The sequence below is a fragment of the Dysidea avara genome, chromosome 3 (genome assembly GCF_963678975.1).
Source record: "Dysidea avara chromosome 3, odDysAvar1.4, whole genome shotgun sequence".
Lineage (NCBI taxonomy): Eukaryota > Metazoa > Porifera > Demospongiae > Dictyoceratida > Dysideidae > Dysidea > Dysidea avara.
In genome coordinates, this window is record NC_089274.1 from 16138775 (window position 1) to 16162832 (window position 24058).

General features: G+C 40.1%; 3 protein-coding genes across 5 annotated transcripts in view; 2 read left to right on the top strand and 1 right to left on the bottom strand.

The window, feature by feature from the left end:
* LOC136249642 (coiled-coil domain-containing protein 73-like) overlaps nucleotides 1-1241 on the top strand; it is a 3353-nt gene extending 2112 nt beyond the window's left edge. Inside the window, exons 10-12 of the mRNA XM_066041725.1 lie at nucleotides 49-227; nucleotides 272-493; nucleotides 546-1241. Of these exons, the coding sequence (XP_065897797.1) occupies nucleotides 49-227; nucleotides 272-493; nucleotides 546-1181 (1037 nt within the window). The 3' untranslated portion in view covers nucleotides 1182-1241. The remainder of the gene's footprint in view (nucleotides 1-48; nucleotides 228-271; nucleotides 494-545) is intronic.
* LOC136249639 (centrosomal protein of 97 kDa-like) lies at nucleotides 1163-19473 on the bottom strand. Of its 3 annotated transcripts, none has more exons than XM_066041719.1 (21): nucleotides 19356-19473; nucleotides 19178-19302; nucleotides 19021-19123; nucleotides 16818-16873; nucleotides 16708-16766; nucleotides 16571-16654; nucleotides 16281-16439; nucleotides 16148-16225; nucleotides 16023-16101; nucleotides 15825-15975; nucleotides 14148-14192; nucleotides 13859-14093; nucleotides 13595-13705; nucleotides 13105-13180; nucleotides 12975-13054; nucleotides 12901-12922; nucleotides 12780-12854; nucleotides 12651-12726; nucleotides 12087-12241; nucleotides 4310-4368; nucleotides 1163-2193 (listed from the first exon to the last, which is right to left on the bottom strand). In XM_066041719.1, the coding sequence occupies exons 1-21, from the start codon at nucleotides 19420-19422 to the stop codon at nucleotides 1239-1241; spliced, it is 2850 nt and encodes a 949-aa protein (XP_065897791.1). In that variant the 5' UTR covers nucleotides 19423-19473; the 3' UTR covers nucleotides 1163-1238. The 3 variants fall into 3 exon arrangements, with proteins under 3 accessions (XP_065897791.1, XP_065897790.1, XP_065897789.1); XM_066041718.1 differs by having other exon boundaries at nucleotides 13859-14096; XM_066041717.1 differs by having other exon boundaries at nucleotides 13859-14192.
* On the top strand, nucleotides 19253-23848 carry LOC136249644 (2-aminomuconic semialdehyde dehydrogenase-like). Its single transcript, XM_066041727.1, has 11 exons — nucleotides 19253-19619; nucleotides 19664-19864; nucleotides 19922-20133; nucleotides 20179-20345; nucleotides 21577-21647; nucleotides 21695-21799; nucleotides 21854-21929; nucleotides 22762-22851; nucleotides 23027-23099; nucleotides 23379-23419; nucleotides 23474-23848. The coding sequence occupies exons 1-11, from the start codon at nucleotides 19456-19458 to the stop codon at nucleotides 23714-23716; spliced, it is 1443 nt and encodes a 480-aa protein (XP_065897799.1). The 5' UTR covers nucleotides 19253-19455; the 3' UTR covers nucleotides 23717-23848.
* Nucleotides 23849-24058: the final 210 nt, after the last annotated feature.

Below are 24058 nucleotides of genomic sequence, written 5' to 3' on the forward strand. Positions count from 1 at the left end.
GTTAGTAGCTACTGTACCACATAATATTATATGCTACACATTATGCAGTGGACAGACAATCTGATGGATATGAACAAGCTAAAAGTGATAATACAAGATTGGGTAACCAACTATTGTCTGCTCAAGAACATTGTAAGGCAGTGAGCGATGAATTAGCCAAGAAAAATTTTAACATAAATGAATTGGAGAAGAAGCTACAATTGGAACAGGAGGAAAACTCTAACAAGGTGAGTGTTTACTTTCTCAAAGCATGTTGATAACTTTGTATCAGTTATCAGATATGGAGCAGCGATTGAGATCACTCCAAGGTGATTTCTTGGCCCTTCAACAATCTTATGACACTTTACAGAGTGAAAAACAACAATGGACTAAGGAAAGAGATGAACACATTAGCTTACTAACCACCAAGGAGGAAAGAGTTGTTACATTAGAACGACAGTTAAACGGACAGCTAACAAGCTCACCTCATGATGACAACTGCCAGAGTATTAAGGTATACATGAATTTAAATTATGGTATATGTTTGTTAGCTTTAACTGTTTTAGTCATCTCAAAGTAATAAGAGAAATAATGAAGTTGTTGCTGATGTTTCACCTGCTAACAAGAAAATTTGTTTATCTCCAATGGTGTCATCTGTTGCGGATGGTTCTTCAGTCACACCCCCTTCCTCAAGTGTACATGATTCTCCAGACAAGCCCCTCCCACCTACCTCACATGACTGTTCAGCTACTCCCCCTCAAAGTATACATGATTCACTGACTAATGAAACTATTTCACCTACTATAAATGATATTTGTTTATCACCTGTGATTGCTACTGCTGATCATCCTTCACCCACACTCCCTTCAATATTGCAAGAGTCTCCAGCTGTGGAGTTCCTCCCATCCACCTCATGTGATCCTCCAGACATGCCCTCACATGATATTCCAGCCACACCTCCTCATAGTGTAAAAGATCCATCTCAAGATAACATGCAAACCTCTCCAGCCACTCCTTCTCAGAGTGAGCACACACCTCCCCTCCTAACTAACAGCTCACATGATCAATTACAGTTCAATGATCCTGACATTATCAATACTCAGTTAAACTACCAGATTAGTGAAGTGAAGAATTTCCTTAAAACTGACAACTTGAAACTGACAAAACCCAAACCAATGGCCACTCACAATATGAACATATAATTAAATCACCAAATAATATTATTGTACAGTTACAAAACAGATAATTATATGTATAATTCATGTACTAGTGGTGGGTTCTAACAATGGGTTACTTAGTTCTTTCTCCAGTGCTGACAACAACTGAGCTGCTAATTCTTTAGAACTTGATGTGTTCAGTTCATCATTCTTATCCAGTACAGAATCATCATCTTCAGTTGGTTTTTCCATTGAGAGGTCCATAATTGGAGGGAAGAAGCTCTTCCGCTTTTTCGGTGACTGGATAGGCTTAGGGGAGGGGCTGGTGGGTGTGGCTACAGAGCTGCTGATGTCACTTGATGAAGTACTGTGGAGGCTCTCCAGTGGTGTGGTGTGGCCATTTCCTTGTGATGTAGTTTGAAGGCTTCCTGGTAACTCGACACTCTGGTGGGGACTTTCCCTTGTGTCTTGGGGATTCTCTTTTAGTTCGCTATGGGATTCCCCTTGAGAAAAATGACTCTCCTGTGGTATGTTATGGGGACTACTTTGTTGTATGTCAGGGGAATTCCTACTGTGTACAGTGTCCTGTGGCAATTGTGGGCTGCTACTTGGTGGCAAAATCTGCTGCTCTGTGGAGCTGTCTTCCTTCACAATAGTAAAAGTGTCTCTTAACTTCTGCTCTGTAGTCTCAGCAGTGGCAGCTTCTGTCTCAATCTCCTCAGAGTCACTAGTACTGGTAGTACTGACTGAGTGTGTGTCCTCTTCAACAAATGAAGTTTCTTTCACAACACCATTCTCCGAGTTCTCCTCTAAAACAGTTTCTTTTTCAATGACTTTCTCAGTCATACAATTAGCTTGGTCTTGCTTGTCCGAGTCCTCAGCCACATAGTGTAATTTGGTTGTCATGGCGACAACAGATTTTTCAGGTGATGGTGGGAAAGATGACAGAGGTGTGGTCATCTGAGAGCTACCCACTGATAACGTGTGACTGAGTGAAGCAATGATCGGATTAGAGTCAGCACTCTCACCATCAGTAAATACACTCCTCACCGTTATTCTACAGAAAGCACATCAACACAACAGACATACAACTAATTATTAAATGACATACAACTAACTAATTAACATACAATTATAATTATATAAATACAACAGACATTATTCTAATCAAGAGTTCATCAAGAAGCGTAGTAGTGTGCTGTGTGTCCATGAAAGCTGGCATGCCACATCAAGCATAAGTATATTGACAGGAAGAAAGAATGTGCAATTTTTAATGCATGCATAGCTCCATGGTCCCTTTTCATTTTCACATTGGCAGACCATTCACTAAATTTGACTGAATCACCCCAAGATATGGGCAGCCAAAGTTCCCAATTTATTCTTCGCTTTTCTTTTTTCTTAAGGCATTTCAAGATTCTTTTCCCTTCTTTTTGGAAATTATAAAACATAATTTCAATTGTCTTGAAATTTGGCAAAAAAGTACAAGTCCCAGGCTTGATCGTTCCCTGAGCTGGTGCATTGCATATAAAGGTAAATTCATGCACTAATTTTACTATGAATCTGACAAATATTCATGATGTTATGGATGTTTATTCAGATCGAACTTTTGGTTACATGGTAAGTAAAATTGGTGTGTACATAGGCTAACCATCATATAAGTGTCTTTTGATGGTTTTAAATACAAAGGAGTAGAGCAACAAGAGTTACAAAGCAAAAACCAAACAAGTGTAAACTTATGGGATTGAGATACTCTAATACAACAGTCTCCAAGGGGTAAAAAGTGCACAAAAATGTTGTGGGTAAAAGCTGTTAGGGTTCAATTCAAACCAGGGACCTTTACATCTAATACCCAAATCACCACAGAGCTAGCTGTTCAATCTTACTTAATTTCTACTTTATAAATGAAAGTTGCTGCATTAGAAGTCCTTTTAAAAATGTGTGCTCTATTAGAGTAACAAGTACTGGATTGATTTTATATAGCTGGAGCGTATCTGCTATCCAATACTTTGCTGCTCCTTTGCTGACTGGTACCATCAAATGGTGAGATGTTATGAGGACACTGCAACATTACATAACTGTAACTAGTAGTTATTGTTGTACTAATGCCTGCACTTGAAGAAGCAATACCGTAAAAAGTATAAGGAAAATTAGGAATTTTAAGGATAAAAGTAGGGAAACAAGGGAGGTTGCCTACACCAGCATATATACTAGTGGACATACCAGCTATGTTCAGCCTGTTTCACAATGTTACAAATGAAGAACAGTAGGAGAAGCGTCTCTGCAGTCACCATGGAAAATATCATTCAAAACGTAGGAAAGCCATCATGCTACCGCAAATTGACACATTGGGTAAAAAGAAATGGTACACAAAGGAGGACAAAGGTAAGTCCATGATGCGTGCATTGTACGTACTGTGGTATGCCAAAAGGCACGTCTTGGTGAAGCAACGTCAAACAGAAAAATAATCAAGCCGTAGCCTTAGCCATTTATTAAGTTACACTTTGAACACACTAGTCAGTCAGTCAGTCAATCAATCAGGCAGTAGAAAATGTCACTGAATTAATTATTTTTAAATTTCATAGCAACTTATTAGAAGTGTTTCAGGTCGTACTGAAGGCACTTTTGGGCTTGGTTATTCATAACCAATACTGCCAAGGCACCATGAAGGTATTTTGAAGCAGGTTTTAGAGTGATATCCTGGTCAGAAAAGCCCAAATCTTCATGATCCCTAATAGCTTCTGTCTTCAATAATCACTGTAGATAAAGAAGAAATTTCAAACTTCGAAGCTAGTTGCCTATGGCTGGCTTTGAGACCTTATAAAGTACAAAAGAAAGTGAAAAACAGTTAAGCCATGAAAATAGGGTGCGACTTTTTAAATCCTGAGTGAAAAAGTTATGAAATCAAAGGTGGTGGCTGAGAAATGACCACAATGATGTTAACGCTAATAATGCACACAGCCATTATTAACATTGCTGCAGCCTTTACCTTTGATTTCACAACTTCTTTTCACCCAGACTTTCAAAGGCCACATCCTATCTTCACAGCTTGATTGTTAATATTTACTTCCAAGATTACTTCATAGAACAGGAACAAATACTTCAACAAAATAGTCAGAACTGTATCATGTATTCTCCTTAAATTTGTCTATTTATTACTCGATTGAAAACTCTACCTGTAAGTAGCAGTTGAGTCCAAGCCTTCCAGGTAGGCTCTTCTTTTGTCAGCACCAACCTGTAAAACAGTATGTGTGGCAAAGTAACACCTTCCTTAACACAGATCAACAAAATGAAAGTGTAACATTGTAACATTAGAATAATTTAATGCTGTTGCTGTACTGTGCATGTTTAGTAAAGTGTATGACTAGAGTGCGACTTTGTGCTGCAGTTTGTGCTGCAGTTTTGTTGAGCATTATCAGTTGGCTACTTGCTACACTTGGTGTAGTAAGCCGCTGATAATTCCAGAAGCATACCAGGGAGATGACGGATGGGATGAGTGGATTGCTCAATTTAAGAGTCAACAAATGAGATGCAACCATGAGGTTAAATTATGTCTAGCTGGAAGGGCTCAGAAGGCATTTCAAGTACTCCCTGAGGCGACATGAGACACCTACAACAACATGAAGACTGCTTTGACAGAAAGATTCAAGCCAACAAGTAAACGTGAACTATACAATGCTGAACTACAAGTAAGAACAAGATGGCCAAATGAAGGGTGGGAAGACTTTGCTGAAGAGCTTTGACACCTGACTGAGAAGTCATTCCTAGACTTGGATGGAAAGAGCCAAGAGCAGCTGGCATTTTGACACACTATCTGAGTATGCGAAGCAACTTCCAGATTGCATTTGCAGTAAAGTGACCAAAAAAGTTGGATGGGATGTGCAGGCCACATTAGAGGTTGAATCATACCTGATTAAATCAGTGATTGTTAGTTAAACCATGATCGTAGGTAACATAACATCAAACCCAAAAGAAGCCACTGTTGGCTACAGCCCAGGTCACTGGTAACATTTCCCATTCATCAGAGCAATCCTTAGTACAGGCAATTAACAAATCAAGTCTACAAATGTCACAGCTAGGAGAAACATAATCTTGAGGGTGTGCCTTCTACTGCCCATTAAAGCCAGGGGGGAAATAGCAACCCCCTTGCTGTTAGCCAGGCAGGGGGACAAGGCAGGTAATGTAATTGATTTATTTGTTGTTACCATGAGGCCTTTTACATTAATTGGGTCAAGCCTGAGCGAGCCCCAGTATAGTCGAGAAATGGTACGTACGTCGCGTTCACGAAAATTTACCGAACGAAAACGGATTGCCCCACACTGTTAGTGAATGGTACGTACGTCGTGTTCACGAAAATATACTGAAAGAAAACAGGTTGCTCCATGCTGCTTCACGAAAATTTCATGAGCGGTGTACTTTTACTCCACATAGCTTAGCATGTGGTTTGATGGCTGAACGAGAAGAAAGGTTGGCTAGAAGGAGAGAGCGCAACAGACTACGAAGAGCACAAGAAACCCCTGAAGAAAGAGAGACCAGGTACTGAGCTAACTAGCTGTACTTGTAGTACTAATAGAACCTTATCACACTGACAGGCGGGCTAGACGGAATGCATATGACAGAAATAGGCATGCAAGCTTAACCACCAAAGACAGACATGTTGTGAATCAAACTCGTAGAGAAAGACAACAAGCTACATTTCTACTTTCACGAAATGGTAACAGCTCTAATATTAATCCTTCTATTGATGACCACGATGTTACAAGGAGAATGCAGCAAGAATTTCATGGAAAGCTAGCCACATTGCAGAGCCAACTATGTTCCATAAGTTTAGAGCGTCATGATTTTAGCACCAATGATCATGCAGGTGCATGCAATCGTTGCCATAATGATTCTTTACTACCTAAGCTGTACTCTGCTGCCAACAATATGGACCCTGGACCAGTCCTACCTGAGCTCACTGTAAGTTTAAAATTGTCTAGTCATATATATTGTATGGAGTCATATTATACCGTACATGGCACACATCACTGTACTATAGAATTACAATAAGCAACAGTTTAACAGCTACAATGAAGAGGAAGATGGATATGATTTGTGCACAGAAGAAGAAGAAGAAAGCAGTGCAGAAGAAACCAGTGCAGATGAACAAATTGATGTTGGCAGTTTTGGCGACCAGCCGCAATTCCAACACAATAGTCCAACAATTACGTATGCAGCCATCACTTGGACAATATCATCTGTACGTTTACTTCTTGTAGTTGTAATTATGCCTTTGTTCAGGCTCACCCCAACATGCAGTAGCATATGTCTAGTGGTACTATTTGGCAGTAGTCACTCGTACGTCCAACCTGTACGTCTGACCATTCCCGAGAGTTTACGTAATGAACACGGACAGCCCCACACTGGTAGTGCTCAACTGTACGTACGACCGTATGTCTGACCATTCCCAAGAGTTTACATAATGAATATGGACAGCCCCACACTGGTAGTGCTCAACTGTACGTACGACCGTACGTCTGACCATTCCCGAGAGTTTACGTAACAAACATGGAAAAAAGCCCCACATGGTTTAGAATTTGTCACTTGTCACACAACTTATATGGACAAAGAAGACCGTCCTGGAAGAAGGCTGAGAGAAAACGAGACAGGGAGAAGAGGGAACACTGGCTGGTGAATGCCCAGGTGAATGGTACGTGCGTCACGTTCACAAAAACTTCTTGTACGAAGAAGGCTGTATTTGTGCCACTAACTTAGAACCTGTCACGTGGGTTACAACTTCTTACCTACATAGACATGGACAAAGAAGACCGTCTTAGAAGAAGGCAGGGAGAGAATGAGACAGGGCAAGGACGGCAGCAGAAATGCCACATGAAGCACAAGCAAGTAGACACCTGATAGACGCCATGCACACTCACAGAAGAGAGCATGCAGTTGGCCAATGAAACTGCAGAAGACAGGAAGATAAGTACTAGCTGGCTATGCTTCCACACAGTTATGTAGCTATATAGCTACTGGCAGGCCACTGAACCTCCCAACTTGAACTTTTTCACCTTCCTCCAGCTACCTCTAGAGTAGCCTGAGCATTTCTGTATGTATAGCTACAAACACACACACACACACACATTAAATGCTATTCATGGAAATACAATTGATGCTGCATCACTTTTTACACAACTCAGGCTCACCCCATCATGCTTTTAGCATCTGTCTAGTAACTCTTATCCTGTACAATTCATGACAGGCCGTCTTAGTCATAGACACACAGACACTTGTAATAGAATTAAAGGCACATTAACACTACAGCCATGGGTAATCCAGGACTGGTGGGGGACTGGTGGGGGACTGGTGGTTATCCTGGAAATTGACATTTTGGAGGCTGACCAATGTGCCATTGATTTTCTCCAGAGTTGTAGGAACTATTAACTGTAATGCATACATATTAGGAACTGTAACTATGCTGCATACACAGTTCACGTCCTTCGTCTTTTGTAACCCAACAACTAATTCCCTGGTGCCAGTTAGAGGCAACCATTAAGGTGACAGTTAAACTATTGCGCGTTGTTTCTTGTTTCTCTCTCTTGTATAGCCATTTCCTGAATATGCCCAATTCTGAAGGACTTTTTGACAAGGCAATCTACCCAAACGTGATCTCCAAGTGGACTGAGGAACAGATTTCACAGCATGGAAAACCCAGTGGGACTGCTACTCTAGCCTGTCCAGACTTAGCGAACAGTCAGACAAGAAACAAGCACAGGCCTTGACCCTTTGCTTCTCCCACAAGACATTTACTATCATCCAGAACCTTGGACTGCCGGAAGATGATAAAAAGAAAGTGAGCCTAATAATAGCTGCATTGAAACATTATGTTGATGGTCACATAAACGAGAACCATAGAGCAGAACACAATACCCAACATACAGTATGCCAGTCACCCCATGCGTAGTAAATAAGCAATACCAGTATGAAGTTCACATCTACCCTGGAGTATCAGGAGCCATGATATCATGGAAAACCTCTAAAGACCTGGGCATCTCCCTGCAACCCCAACTACAGTTACTGCATTACACCCCACCACCAAGGTCATGTATACAAGTCAGCAATTGATTTCAACAAAGAGTTCCCCCAGTCTTTGATGGCATGATCCGCAACATGGATGGGGAAGGATTCCACATCTCATTGACCAAAGACGCTAAACCCTTTTGTGTCAATATGACACACTCCATCCCATTTGCCCACGATAAGAATTAGACCTCCTACAAGAACAGAACATCACAGCGCTAGTGATAGAGGTTACAGAATGGTGTGCACCCATAGTTGTTACACCAAATTGACCATAAAAGAACAGTGAATCCATCAGAATGTGTGTCAACCTTTCACATTTGAATAAGTTTGTCCAAGGTGAGTGTTACCAGTCTCTCACCTCAAGCAGTAACAGACATTGCTGCAAGTGGTGTAAAATGCTTCACAGTAATTGATGCCATGAAAGGTTATCACCAGTGCACAAGGAGAGCCAATCAATCATTAATAACCTTCATTTTCCCCTTGGCAGATTTAAATATCTTCATTGTCCCTATGGAATCTGTTCCATGTCAGAACATTATGATCGTTGTATGGCCGAGGCATTTTGCAGGACTTACTGACTTCCATTGTATTGTTATGATATAGTCATTTACAACAGTGATACTGCCACCCATACTGAACACATGTAACAGTTCTTGAAGTGTTGTGCAGACAAGAATATCACGCTCAACATTGCCAAGAGTAAATTCTGCCACACATGGGTTACGCTTGCAGGATTTATTCTATCTGCTGAAGGCTACCAAATTGACCACTCTATCACCGATACAATCACCTCAGTTCCCGACCCCAACAAACTGTACTGACCTATGCTCATTTTTTTGCCTGGTCAACCAGTTGTCAGCCATTTGCCCCACCGTTGGCTCTGCTGCAATCCCTCCTAAGCACAAAGAATGATTTCATTTGATCACCAATTCATGAACGAGCTTTTCTCGCAGCTAAGGACACTCTCACAATGGCATCTGTTGTATATTTTTTTTTTGGCCCTGACAAGTCTACACGTTTATGTACGGATGCTAGCCACCAAGGCCTACGACTTCTCCTGCAGCAGAAATCAACAGATGAAATGTAGACTCTCATCCAAGCAGGCTCTTCCTTTCTGACAGAAACTGAATCTCATTATGCAGGGAGCTTCCAGCAATTTCCTGGGCTGTGTCAAAATGTAGAGATTGAACTACAATATTTTACTGTCTTTACAGATCATAACCCATCCTAAATAGCCACCACCTTGATGAGGCTGAAAACTCTCACCTTCAACAACTAAAGGCAAGGTTAATGACCTATAACGTTACTGCAGAGTGGAGCAAGGGTAGCCAGAATAAAAGTTCCACCAATACTTTTTTGGTAGGGCGTTTGTCATATATACAGATCACAAACCATTGTCATATTTGTTCAACGCATCCAGACACCATATTGCATGCAGTATTCCTCCTTTGGAAAGCCAAAAGGCACTTCTCGAATGCCAATGATGATTGTCTGTGAAAAGAATTGGGTGATATTTAGGACAACAGCATTGAATTGTAGCAGTTTGTGCAGTTTCCAAATTATAAATGGCAGATCCAGGATGGAGCATCTGGGGCAAATGCCCCCTTCCCTATGACCATAAACAGCCGTAAATCTGGAATGGTGGTTAATGGCGTATAACTTTACTTCAGAGTGGCGCAAGGGTAGCCAGAATGATGCAGCAGATGCACTGTCACATAACCCTGTCCAAGACCCTCAACCACAGGGTATGCTTGCAGAATATTATCATGATGCTTCCAGTCAACCAGCAATTGTCCATCAGGGAAATTAGAACCATCAATGATGACCGTGATAGCCCCCATCTCAAAGACCTTTGTAGACATGCTCAAAATGACAGCAGTTACATGACACTATAATTAATGGCTTTCCACACCATCGCTGCCAGCTACCGGAGCCATGTAAATGATATTGGCATGCCCATGAGCACCTCACACTGGATGATAACCTCATTGTCCATGGTTGCTGCCTGCTCATCCCAACTAGCATGCCCAAGCGGGCTCTGCGTCATCCCATCAAACACTGTACGTACTAAGCAACATGCTCGCCATACTGTATATTGGCCTGGTATTGACAATCACATTGAGAACACTGTCCTTGGGTGCTGGCGATGTCAGGACCACCTTCCATCTAACCACAAGGAACCTCTTATCCACAAGACCATTCCGAGAGGTAGCTGCAGAGTTCTGTTTATATGCTGGCCAATACTGGTAGATTGCTATACTGACTGGCCTACCATTGTCCCCATGGGTACAAACACAACTGCACCATGTCTTGTCTTGTCACTGGTAAGGCAATCTATTTGTCATGCTGGCATTCCTGATATTCTTTGGACAGATGAAGGATCCCAATTTGCATCAAAAGTCTTCCAAGATTTTGTACAATGATGTGGATTCGAGCATCGCACCTCCACTCCAAGATATCCACAATCTAATAGAAAAATTAAGGCAATGAAAAAGATCATACATACATCATGGACTGATCAGTTGCTAGATGATAACAAACTCTGCAGAGCCCTATTGCAGTACTGCAATACACCATCTCAGAAAAATGGAATTTCCTCAGCACAAAATTTGCATGGGCATCCAGTGCAAAATACATTTCCTGTGAACGGTCACTCATTTTCTGCTGAATGGCAGCATAAAATGGCAGATATCAAACAGCAAGTGGCCAAAACATTAGAGAATTCTACCGCCTACTACAATACTCATGTTCACAGTTTACTAGAGATCCATGTTGGTTCCAGTGTTGATATTCAGAAATACTGCACCGAAACTGGTCACATCGCTGCTACCATACAGACACACAGTGGCAGTGGTCATGTTCTAGTCCACAATCGTTGCTTCCTACATCGTTGTGTACCATCTTCTATCATCACTCGTTCATCTACAACTCAATTGGTCATACCACCCAGGAGGAGCAACTCACCATGACCCCCTCCCCCCTCACACACAGAACCCAGCTCCATGTCACTCCTTATGTACATGCAAGCCAATTCAGCGATTAAATTGAAGATCTAACCTGGCCATCATCCTTAGTATTTGTAGCAATCTCTTGCAAATACTTGGAGGGGAGATGTAGGAACTATAACTATAATACATACATATTAGTAACTGTAACCACATGTACACACAATCAGCTGTAACATAGTAGTAGTCTAGCTCAATACGTGTGTGATTGTGGGATATATGATCATACAACTGTTGTCTTTGAAGGAAAGTGACAAACCCACCACACAAAGCCAAACCAGATCCAAACAGTGTTTTTGCTAAACTTAAGCACCAGCCCCATTCTGGCATACCCAGACTTTACTTTCCCTTTCACCCTGCACACTGATGCATGTCAATGTGGCATTGGTGTTACATTATTAGCAAGATGGCTCAGAGAGAGTAATAGCTTATGCTAGTCAAGTATGTCAAAAGCGGAACGGTTACCAGACAAGAATTGATTGCTACAGTTACATACATACACACATACATCACTTCCAACCATTTTTGCTAGGGTGACACTTTGTACTCTGCACTGATCACTGCAGTTTAATGTGGTTGCACACACTTAAGGAACCAGAGGGCCAGCTAGCTAGATGGATGGACGCCTACAAGAATACGACTTTTGAGATCCAACAGGACCAACAGTGTCCTGAGTATCAAGGTGTCCTGAGTATCAAGGTGTCCTGAGTATCAAGGTGTCCTGAGTATCAAGGTGTCCTGTTTGTCCAAATCAGTTTGTATCCTCATTAATTTGCTTAGTGTCCACATTAACAAGTTACACTGTATATTACAACTACAACTACATAAAATTCTTGCTCCAAAAGTAGCCATGATAAAGACAATCATGATACATTAACTTAGTCACCTGTCCCTCTGCAATCCCATTGACATAGACACGGTAACTGAGGATGGCGGGAGGGGCTTCAGAGTGTGCAGTCAGTCCACAACACCACTCCAGTAGTAGACATGTGTTGGAGTAATGTGTCATCTGTAACTGTGTCGGAGCTGGATAATGGTTGGCTAGTTTTGCAGGAAAAAGACATATGTGAATATTATGGCAGTGGGAAACTTCATAACTCACAAATTAAATTTAAAATACAATAAAGCTGATAATTAAAATATGAACAGTGCTGGTACAGTACACATAATTATCCCATATGATGTATTGGCATGTGTGCTTCCAAGCAAGTGATTTTGTTGATATCAAAATCCTTTTGCTGCAGCCATAAGAAGTAGAGGGTTTCCCAGGAAATGTGGTAATATGGCTAAAAGGTTTTTGTGAATGTTCTGGGTATTAAACACATATAGCATTGGTATTGATGTTGAGATGTTGAATATACGACCATCTTCCTCAGTGTTAAAATCAACTTTTGCTCAAATCAACTTTTGGTCCCAAAACTTATTTACACCAATTTATTGTGTCACATACTTGGAGGGATTACACCAGGAGATATTCTATCAGGTTTAGTTGCCATGGTAGCCATTGCATGTTGTAGCTCCTCAACCTGTTATTGTATAATAGAGTACAAACAGTTACCATAGCAACATGTCATATCACCTGATTCTTGAGTAGTTGACACATGCTCCATAGTGAGGACAGGCTGTGAGATGTTACCATAGTAACCTTTGTAAACTAAACAACAATGTTGGTGGTACACATTATAAAAACCATGTCACACCTTTCTAACTTGATAGCCTCTCCTGCATGGTAAAAACAGTCACAAAAACTAACTATGATTACTCATAAACTTACCAATATTTTTGTATCACCACAGCAGCCTTTTGTTGTTGTTGATGGATCACATGATCCCTCCAGTGTTGTAGTTCCTCCACCTGCCATCACCATGACAGCATAGCATCACATGATGTCAAGTGATCCTTACCTCAGAGGCCAGACTACGTATGGTCTCATCTTGGATTTGTCTCATGTGAGCATTGTGTGTCAACTCTGCTTGGTAACTATAGTAACAGCCAAATATGTAGTAAACTGTATGACTAACAAAGCAATTCACTCTAGGCATGAGATAAGTACATTTAACAGTACAAGCATAGAACAGAAACAGGATCAAACATGTGATCCAAGAGAATCTTATCTCAAATCAGCAGCAAAGACTGTACAGTTAGCAGCATGCAAGCAAAACCTGATGCTGAACATGTACTGAGGATAATCATGATAGGCAAAAATCACTTTGTTTATTTTAAATTCTCACATGTGATTGTGTCACATCATTAGGGTGGGCCAAGAAAGTGCTTCAGTCAAAAAGAAGTGCTATTACATGTGGTGTATTATAATTATTTGGCTTCAGCCTATCTATTAACTGTTTAAAATGTGGACACCTCAATAATGAGGATACACTCCCCAGTTTCACCCACCTGCTTAGCTGAGATGACAACTTCAAAATGTGCCTATGCACCCTTCTCTGGTTGAGCTCTGCTCTACACCTCATGACATTGACGTCTCTGGTCCGTGCTAAGTAACCACGCCTGTAACCTTAACGTAAGCCACACTGACTAATATTAAAGACAGCAGGAAATATCGGGGGTTTATGATATTGGAATTTTCAAAATAAATGTTTTATTGGAATTCAGAAAACAAAATTATACACCTGACTTTCCTGCTGTACACTACTTAGTTACCAGTATGCTTGAATAGTAGTCGCTGCCTTAGTTTGTAATTTGAAAGGCTTGATGTGCTTCCTTGTTAGATGCCCTCGGACATAAGCTTGTACTGTGGTCACTTTCTTGTTCAATGTCATGTCAACCCCACTGGGGTGGGGATGTTGCATCACCGTTGGCATGACCACCAGTTGTTCACTCCTCCCCATCAATGACAGATTCTTGTTATGCTGTTGCCATGACAACTCTGTCACACCTTCTGAGGGAAGGGGCGCAAGATCGTGTGCGCCTTCCGGCAACAATGATTTACCATGATTGAACCGTGGAGATGAGCGAGTGATGAAACTGTCATTGTCTAAAACAACACAATAACATAAAGCCTTATCAGGATAAATATCCTGGGTTCAACAACAGGCCTATTCATTACTATTCAACTACTCTAATAGAACACACACTTCCTACTATGGATTAACCCTGGCTACCAAGTTTGCTTATGATCACACATACAAGTGCTTTCTGAGTGGCAGCCTCACAGCACATGAAGCTGGTACACACAAACACTTGGTCAGATAAATTATTGTGCTCAACAAAATTTATGAGCCATGGTCATTGTCAAATAGTGGTCGCTACCTTGGCCATCACAATTAGTATTGAAATAACAAATAGTAAAAGATAGGGCCACGCAATAATGAAAAAACCTATATTTCAATAAGCGTCGATAATAAAAAAAAACTATTTTATCACAATAAACGATATTATCTTTATAATGAAATGCTGTCTAGAGTACTTTTACAGGCACAGTTTTGTGTATATAGTAATAACCGTTCTCTTGGAAAATCACCTTTTCTGGCATTATCATAGCTGATTGTGACCTTACTCACAAGAGTACCATCTGCCTGCTTTTTAATACACAATAGTCTACAGAGATTTACTATTATCTTGAGATATCGATAATAGAAAATTCATTATCTTGAGATATCGATAATAGAAAATTCATTATCTTTATCACAATAATAACATAGGTATCACGATAATCATGTTATTGTTATTATTGCACAGCCCTAGTAAAAGAGATATTACTAGCTACAATACACCCTCAGTTATCTGACCATGGCATATCCAAAACGACTGTTCTATTAGATGAATACAGGTGTATGTTCTATTAGAGTATTACAGAGCTCTGTATTATATAAAATGTATGGGCTTCAGTTATCTGAACAATTCACTAATTTGAACACTTTTACCATTGCCTGAGGTTCAGATATCTGAATGTCCACTGTACTCCAGGTTCCCTTCTGCTATATGCCTTCATACATACCATGAGTTTAAGAAAGTTCTACGAGATTCACCCATGTTCTTCACTGTTGTGACTGGTGGTATTATCTTTGTAACTACTGTGGCTGGTTTCGTCACTGCTGTCGCTGAGTCAAATGGACAGCATATAAACCAAAATTGTCTCTAACATGTCATGAGGTTGTGTCATCTGTACGCAGTAATTATGGCAAGTATGCAGTAATTATGGCCCCATGTGTCCGTTGTACTCTAAAACAAGAATAACTGAAAATTTTAGCTCACCTGCATGTCCATGCCATGACTTACAACTGATTCACTCATTCCTCCCTCCCCAAAATAGTTGCTTTATCTGTTCATGTCTACCTGGACCAGTGTCCTGAACTAAAAAAATTATCTTCCAACAGATACCCTTTGTCAAACAAATTACAGTGTACCCACGGTTATCCAAACCCGAATGGTTTCAGGCAATGGTAAAGTGTTCAGATAAGTAAACTGTTAGGATAACTGAAACCCATACATTTATATACAGAACTCAGTTGAAATACTCTAATAGAACATACACCAGTCATTTTCAATTTTGAGGAACAGTTAAACAATTAAGGCTCGGATAACTGAGGGTCTAATGTATAAGGTAACATGATTGATACCATCCTTTTCTTAGTAAATACAAGTAGAGAATACATCAAGCGCTCACTAGTGATGTCTTGGAGGGTAGGGCTGGTTTCAGTTGTGACATCATGAGAGGTGGAGGAGCTCTTCTGCTGCAGCTGAGCAGGAAACAGCAAACCATTGTTGTTAGGGAATCGTATGGCTAAAGGTGAATGAGGCTTTGGCTGTTTAATTTGCTATAAAAGGGCACATTAAAAGGTACTCACAGGACCACAAGACATACTATTAATTGTTGAAGAATTTTCTCTTGTGATAGTGTATGAAATTTTGTCTCCTGCGGGAATACATTAGCAGCAGTTTGTCTGTGGTATATATAGAACAAGTCATATCCATATATGGTAACTATACCTATCTTGTTCAGAAATAGCAACACCATCTATAAACTTCACAGCTGTACAACATGATACTACAAAAGGCTTGCAATCGCTATAGTAACAGATTCCAAATGCAAAGGGGATTAACTTTTTTTTTGTTTACTTACACTCCTAGCTGGTGGCATGGTAACAACAGGGGATTCCCTGATAATGTCAACTTCTCCAAATAAGGTAAGTGTGATAGATGGCCCAGTTGAGTAATGTCAGTCAATTCATTTTCAGACAGTGACAATGTTGATACAGACTTGGGCATATAGTCTGCGACTCTATAATTACAGAATCATATTAGCTATACACAACACAGAAGTGAGGGCTAACATAGGAGCTATAGTAGGCAATTAATTTGTCAGCAAATATTGACATTTCCACTACATACATGAATTCAAACAATTCTTACGGATTTAGCTCAGTAATGACATTCCCATGTAGCAACAACACCATCAGTTGACTAAGAGTCCTGATGTCTTCTAAATGACTTATGCTGCAAAGAGTGAATACTTCTTGTAGATCATTTATTGTTCTCGTTTCACTCACCAGTTTTGTGACAAGTCAACATGTTGTAGTTGGCGGTTACTGATCAGAGGTGCGTAATGCTATTGTCATGGCAATGGTGGTAACTTGGTAACCACCACTGTCACACCTACCTGGATACTGTTGCCAGCCAGACACACCCACTTCAAACTCGTCAAACCAGCAAAACCTGCAGCACAAATCAAAAACACTGTACACAAACAAACTAGTGATAGGAGATACAGTGGATCCTCACTAATCCGAACTTCAGTAATCCGAACACTCGCTAATCCGAACATAGAATTGACTGTTCTATTGGAGTATTTGTCAACAAGTGTATGTACTATTAGAGTAGTTGAACTAGGCTCTGTACTGTATATACTCAATGGGTTCACTAATCCGAACAAATTCACTAATCCAAACAGACTTTTGCTAACTTAAGAACAGAGCTGTTCGGATTATAGTGCGTTTACACTAGCAATTGGGCACAGTATGGCACAGCACGGTACGCTTAATTTTGCTAGTGTAAATGGGTATCAAGCATTACATGCTGGGCTAGCCTGGCCCTGCTACTTCAACCGTGCTGGCTCGGTACGGCACGGCACGGTAGACAAATTGAAACAAACCTTGCTATATCCTTGGCTGCTGTACGTAAATATGATGGCTTCTACCATGGCCAAACGTGAAACAAAGTCCAGTTACCACGTTCGATTTGAAATAAGCTGTCCATCGAGCGGTAGCCGCTGATATTGTCCCTCAAACGGATTGCTGGTAACTTGTACGACAGCAACAGCTTGAAACGAGCTTGAAAATGGTGAGGGCATCTCGTAGGACGATACTTTAGCCATCACGTGCTTATGTATAAACTTGCCCAGCACGGTTATTTCCTTACCAATGTAAACGAGCACTTAAAACGTGCTGTACCGTACCGAGCTGGAGCTACTAGTGTAAATGCACTATTAGTGAGGATCCACTGTACCAGGATTTTCAGAACGATACAATAACGATATGATATTTATTAAAAATGACTGATATTGATACTTTTTGATATGATATTTACAATATTACTTTAAATTAATGGTGGTGGCTATCAATAGGAACTTCCTGCCTACGTATACAGATAAAAGAATGTAGCTAGCTGTAAAAGGTCATAGAAAACCAATTAAAATAAGCATTTATCGAGGGAACACCACTAATCACATGTTTCATGGATTATTTGCCCTCTAGTAGTGACCAGGAATGTCAATAAGTAAATAGAAATGTAAATCATTTCAGCTGCTGCTGACTGTCTTATTAGAATACTTACAACTGTTCTATTTAGAGTATCTCGAACTTGACAGTTGCACAGATTTTGCAGCTATTAGCACTCAAAAGAACAAATGATTTACATTTATTTCTGAGTTTACCAAAACACTGACCCACCAGTGTTGGGACAGTTAATTTTTAAATGTAACTCACAACTGAACTATTTAGTTACAGTTACATATTACCAAGAGTTCATAATATACCTCCCTCTTTATATTATGAACTCTTGATATTACCCATAAAATAAAGTAACTATAATAAGATTACATATTATATTACTTTGTGTCCACAGTCTTAAGCTGTCACGTGTGAACTACCACTTTATCATGTGACATGATTGCGTTGTCGGACAATGTGTAAATCTTGGTTATAAGCAAGAAGCTGGTGAATAAGCTTCATTCAGTAGGCTTTATTACTTCATAGTGGCTAGGCGTTACTCAGTGGATTACTAACAAGATTAGTAACTTCGTTACTTGTAGTAATAATATTATGTAATGCTAGACTCGTTACAGTAACTTCATTACTTAGGTAACGCATTACATTTGCAAGTAAAGTAACTAGAGTTATATTACCTGTCTTTACAGCATATTTCGTTATATTACTTTGTTACCACAAAAGTAATAATTATTACGCAACGCATTACCCCCAACACTATGACCCACCCCATCTGTGAAACACAAGATTAATCTTGTCATGGTCTAATCTAGTAAAATTTTGCATTTTAAAGTTAATGCAGATCACGTGATATGATGTATCAAATTCTAAGAAATATATTGATACTTTTTGATATTGGCAAAAGTCAAACAATATTGATACAGTGGAACCGAACTGCCCAAATTAAGGACACAATAGAAAAAACCTCTATAATGAGGACAAAAATTTTGGTTCCAACTGGTCTGGTTAATACATTTTTTTACCTCTGAAACAGGAAAACCTCTATATTACAGCAAAAATTCTGGGTCCCAAAATGTCCACAATAGAAGTTCCACCGTATATTGCCCAACACTAACACAAACATGGAAATACATATACCTGCAATATCAGTCAGGCTGTTATTCTGCAGGTCTAACCACACTAGTTGTTCCAAAGATCTGATACTGGTTATATTTACTAAGTGATTCTGTTGGACTGACAACTATAAAATGAATGCAGAGTATAAAAGGATTAGTAAGCAGGATATAATACTAACCCGTTGTAAGCTGGAATACGCTGCTATACCATCTAATGTGTACAATTCATTACGGTTTAAATTTAACTCGGTCACGTGATCACCAATGTGTGGAACAACCCGATTTAGTGCCACTGTCCCACTGCCTAATGCATCATGTGACAGAAATCATAGACGAAAAATATCAAGAAGCACTTACCGGACAGATTAACAGCACTAGCAGGCCCAGAGCGTGTAGGACTCTTGTGCGTTTTAATTCCCGCCATGATCGAAATTGTTAGAGCTAATTGATTTTAATTATGATCGAAGTTTTGCAGAACTACATTGACGGCCAGTTCGTCTCGTGTAGCAATCACATTGATAGCTACAACCCCGCTACTGGTGAGGTGCATGTGAAAGTCCCGGATAGCGGTCAAGATGAAGTAGACAAAGCTGTGAAATCGGCTAAGGAAGCCTTTGTTAAGTAAGACAAAGAAACGTATTTATTAACTTGCACGGTTTGTATAGGTGGTCGCGTACTCCAGCTAAGGAACGTGCAAAGTATCTTCATAAAATAGCTGATGCTATTGAGACGCGTCTGGAAGAGTTTGCTGTTGCTGAATCACGTGACCAAGGCAAACCAGTCTGGCTTGCACGTTCTGTGGATATACCTCGTGCTTGCCTAAACTTCCGCTTCTTTGCAACAGCCATACTTCATCAAATAAACATGTCAGTAATTTAAAGTCACACAAACTACAACAGTCATTAATTGTCTCACACACATAGGTCAACAGTCCTTGAAGAAGCAGCAGCCACAAACTATACACACCAGGCACCAATTGGAGTAGCAGGTCTGATATCACCATGGAATCTACCACTTTACTTGTTGACATTCAAGATTGCACCAGCGTTGGCAGCTGGAGACACTGTAGTGTGTAAACCCAGTGAGATGACATCATTAACGGCACACTTGTTAGCAGGAGTGATGAATGATGTTGGTATGTGTTGCCGTGTGTGGTCATGTGGTATGCCGTTGTCCACAGGACTACCTAAGGGTGTGTGCAACATGGTGTATGGGGTGGGACCTCATGCAGGAGAAGCACTTGTTACACATCCAGATGTTCCGCTGATTTCATTTACTGGTGGCACCGTAACTGGTGCTCACATTTCAGCAAAGGCTGCCCCATTCTGTAAAAGACTGTCCTTGGAAGTAAGTAACTCATTGTATGCACAGGAACCTCAGAGACTTTAACCAATGGTACTAGCTTAATAGTTCATGCTGGTAGTATTTTAGCTGGCTACTGCGCGCCTCTGTTACACACAAAATCAATAGCTCTAAGGCTTGTGTTACCAGCAGTTGCATAGGAATTGATGCAATTACTGCGATTTCCCTACTCTATTGCTCATCTCAGAAATAGCTGGTAAAGTGTTGCAGCTCACCAATTGTTGAGGCTATAATCAAAAGTTCATAACTTCATAATAGTGAACTCTCACTATGCGTATATATATAGTCTCCAATCCATAAGTAATGGCTTTTAATCCTAGAACTCACAGACATGTACACTTGATGTTCAGCTGAGTTGCCTGCTTCTGAAAGAAGTTGCTTTCCCCAATAATGGTACTACTGTATCAGTGGTCTGGGTTGACAAGGCCCTGGTGGGATTAGTTAAAAGCCCTCTGAACAGATTGCTGAAAAAGTACAGTCCAAAACGTGGCTTAATTCGCAGACCTGGTCATCACATGTGTGGGCTGCATGTGTAGTAATTTAAAAAAAAAATTTTTTTTTCAATTTTCCATTGAAGGGTTTTGTATTGTGTCAGGAGCTCATCTAATCCTATGGACAAGGGAGCATGTAACTCCATACACTACCAATACTACAGGTGAAATTCAAACATGGCGTCCAGTGTTACTATGTATATAATTGGTTACATCATTCTTACGTGCGACAGGGATACACTGAATGGGCTGCTACTCCATCTTATGTAAAGCTGCTTCGATAGGAAGATTGTCGAGTCGAGGTCGAGCTTGGAATAGTCAAGTGGAGTAATTTTGCGTGATTTCATGTGATTAGTGACTGTAGAAAAACTGTCTTGCTAATTATAAGCCTGTGCTACTATTCCTCTGTCGTGCCATTGAACTTTGTTTCCATAGCTTCGCTTTGTCGCAGCGGAAAAATGACGTACTCGAGCATGCACCTCTGCATAATATCCTAATTAGGAAGTTTTAAAGGTTACTTATTATAGTACATGGCAGCCATGTTTGAATTTCACTGTTTTTGGAGTTACATGCTCCCTTGTCAATAGGATTTTGATGCGCTCCTGATTGTGTCTAATTACAAATTTTGTTGTTTTCTGTTGGAGTAATTCTTGCTATTTTTGTTAACCTTGTTATAGTCAGAAGGTTTATTGTATTTTACAAGTTTACCTTCTTTTCTGTACTAGTTGGGTGGCAAGAACGCTGGAATAGTGTTTGAAGATGTTGACCTTGACAAGTGTATTCCAACCATGATCAGGTGGGTGGGAGTGGCTCAAATGCTCTGCATTTATTGGCTAATTAAAGGTCATCATTTGCCAATCAGGGAGAGATATGTTTGACCACCAGTCGTATCTACGTGCACCGTTCCATCTATGATGATTATGTCAAAAGATTTGTGGAGGCTGCGAAGTAAGTAACCGTTTGTGTTCAGCCACACCCACTGTAAGCACATTCATCCAATAGGAACTTGACAGTCGGGGACCCTAGTGACAGCAATAATAAGATGGGAGCCCTTGTTAGCAAGGAGCACCTGGCTAAGGTAACCATAATATGGTGTTGTAAAGATTGGTGAGAGTGGGTTTTGTTTTTGAATTTGTGCAAAATACTATTTAAATGTGTAAGCAGAGTGTGTTATTTTGGGACCAACCTAATTATGAACTTCAGTGAACTAAGTGTCTGGGTTATGCAGGCGCCTTCTAGCATCTTTGAATGATTCAGCGACTCTAACAATACCAAAAACAAGCCTGAACATTGTTCCTGTCAAAATTGGTGCAGTCATCATTCATCTTGTGATCTTAAGAACTCAACGTTGATACACACCTCAATAAATTGTACGAATTGCTGTATGTGTCCTTACAACCTTCTGTTCACCATGGCACAAAAGCAAGTGCCACATTTATGATGATATTTATCCATGACAAGTATAAGAATTTCAAGTTCGATTAGTGGTCATAAAAAAGTAGGGAGATCGCCTACACCTACTGATATACTAGTGGACATTTAATCCCTGATTCAGTCAATACCAGCATTCTGTTGTAAGCATTTAGGGTAGTACTGAAGGCACTTTTGGGCTTGGTTGTACCAAACCAATTCTGCCAAGGTGCCAGGATGGTATTGTGAAGCTGTATTTTTGGCCAGAAAAACTCTATGATCCCTAACATACAGTACTAACTATACTGTATGATTAAAAAGGTTGGATATGTGGTCAACTTCTCCTAATGTTGAGATCATTTCTTCTTAAGTGGTGGCCTTCAAAGGAAGTTGATCAACATTCTTGCATATTATATGTGGAGATGTTATTATATAGCAATTTCCATATACAGATAACTATAAATAGCTACAGAGCCACAATACCATAACAATCTTTTCAGGTTACTGGTTATGTGGAGAAAGCTGAGAAAGAAGGAGCCACCATTTGTTGTGGCAAGGAGCCTCTGTCACTACCAGACCGCAACAAAAATGTCAGTACATTTGCAAGAGATGAGTGAAACCTCACTTAGCAACCTCCTCTTTAATAAGACCACCCCCCATTATATTATTGAGACAAAGTTTTTGTCCCATAGGTAACCCTATTAATGAGGTTTCACTGTATATAGTACAAAGTGATAAGGTTTTACTAACACTTTTGTGTTACAGGGTTACTTCATGAGACCGACTGTCATTACGAACATTAAAGATGATAGCCCAGCAATGACTGAAGAAATATTTGGTACAGTACACAGGCCATATGTATGTGTGTGGTATGTTTTGGTGGCCATTTCAATTTGACAAATAAGATTTGTGCTAGGCCCACGATGTTTTTAGTATTGTCATTAATGTTTTGACATGATGTAAATGAATCACTAACTGTAGATGCTAAAACCTTTCTAAAGGGTCACAACAATTCACATAACCTTGCTCGCCAATCAAATCTTGTATAAAGAAATTTCAGCAATTGTAAACTTATTTGCACAAGTGAAATTATAATATTGGCTTATGTTCCATGTAGGACCTGTTGTTTGTATCACACCATTTGACAGTGAAGATGAGGTAGATTCTGTATCGTTGCTTTACTAAGTGCTTGATGGCTTATCTTTACTCCAGGTAATTTGCAGAGCCAATTCACTACCTTACGGTTTGGCTGCTTGTGTGTGGACTGAGTCTTCAGGACGGACACATCGTGTGTCACAGCAACTGGATGTTGGCACAGTCTGGGTTAACTGTTGGATGGTGAGAGACCTGAATGTGCCATTTGGAGGGGCCAAGAAGTCTGGAATTGGCCGAGAAGGATTGCACGACTCACTTAACTTCTACACTGAAGTAAAAACCATCTGTATAAAACACTAAAAGTGCCTTTAATATATTCTGTAAAGCTGTTTATAAATTCCTATTGACACTTCACATGTGTGGATTGCCATAAAAGACTGTCACTATTTGGATGGTAATTATTACTTGTATATGATAGTGTTTCTTTTGAAACTTGAGCATACTGACAATGTAGCAACTATTGGATTGTGGTGAGTGTGGATTACATCTCTATAAGCTACAGGTTACATAGTTCATTCAAAGAGCACAGGAATCAATTGATCAAATTCACAGATGTTGAAGGATATGATACACATTAAACTAATGGTGAAACAAAGTATATTTCAACAAGTTGTAACAGTCAATTGGGAATTATAACAATGT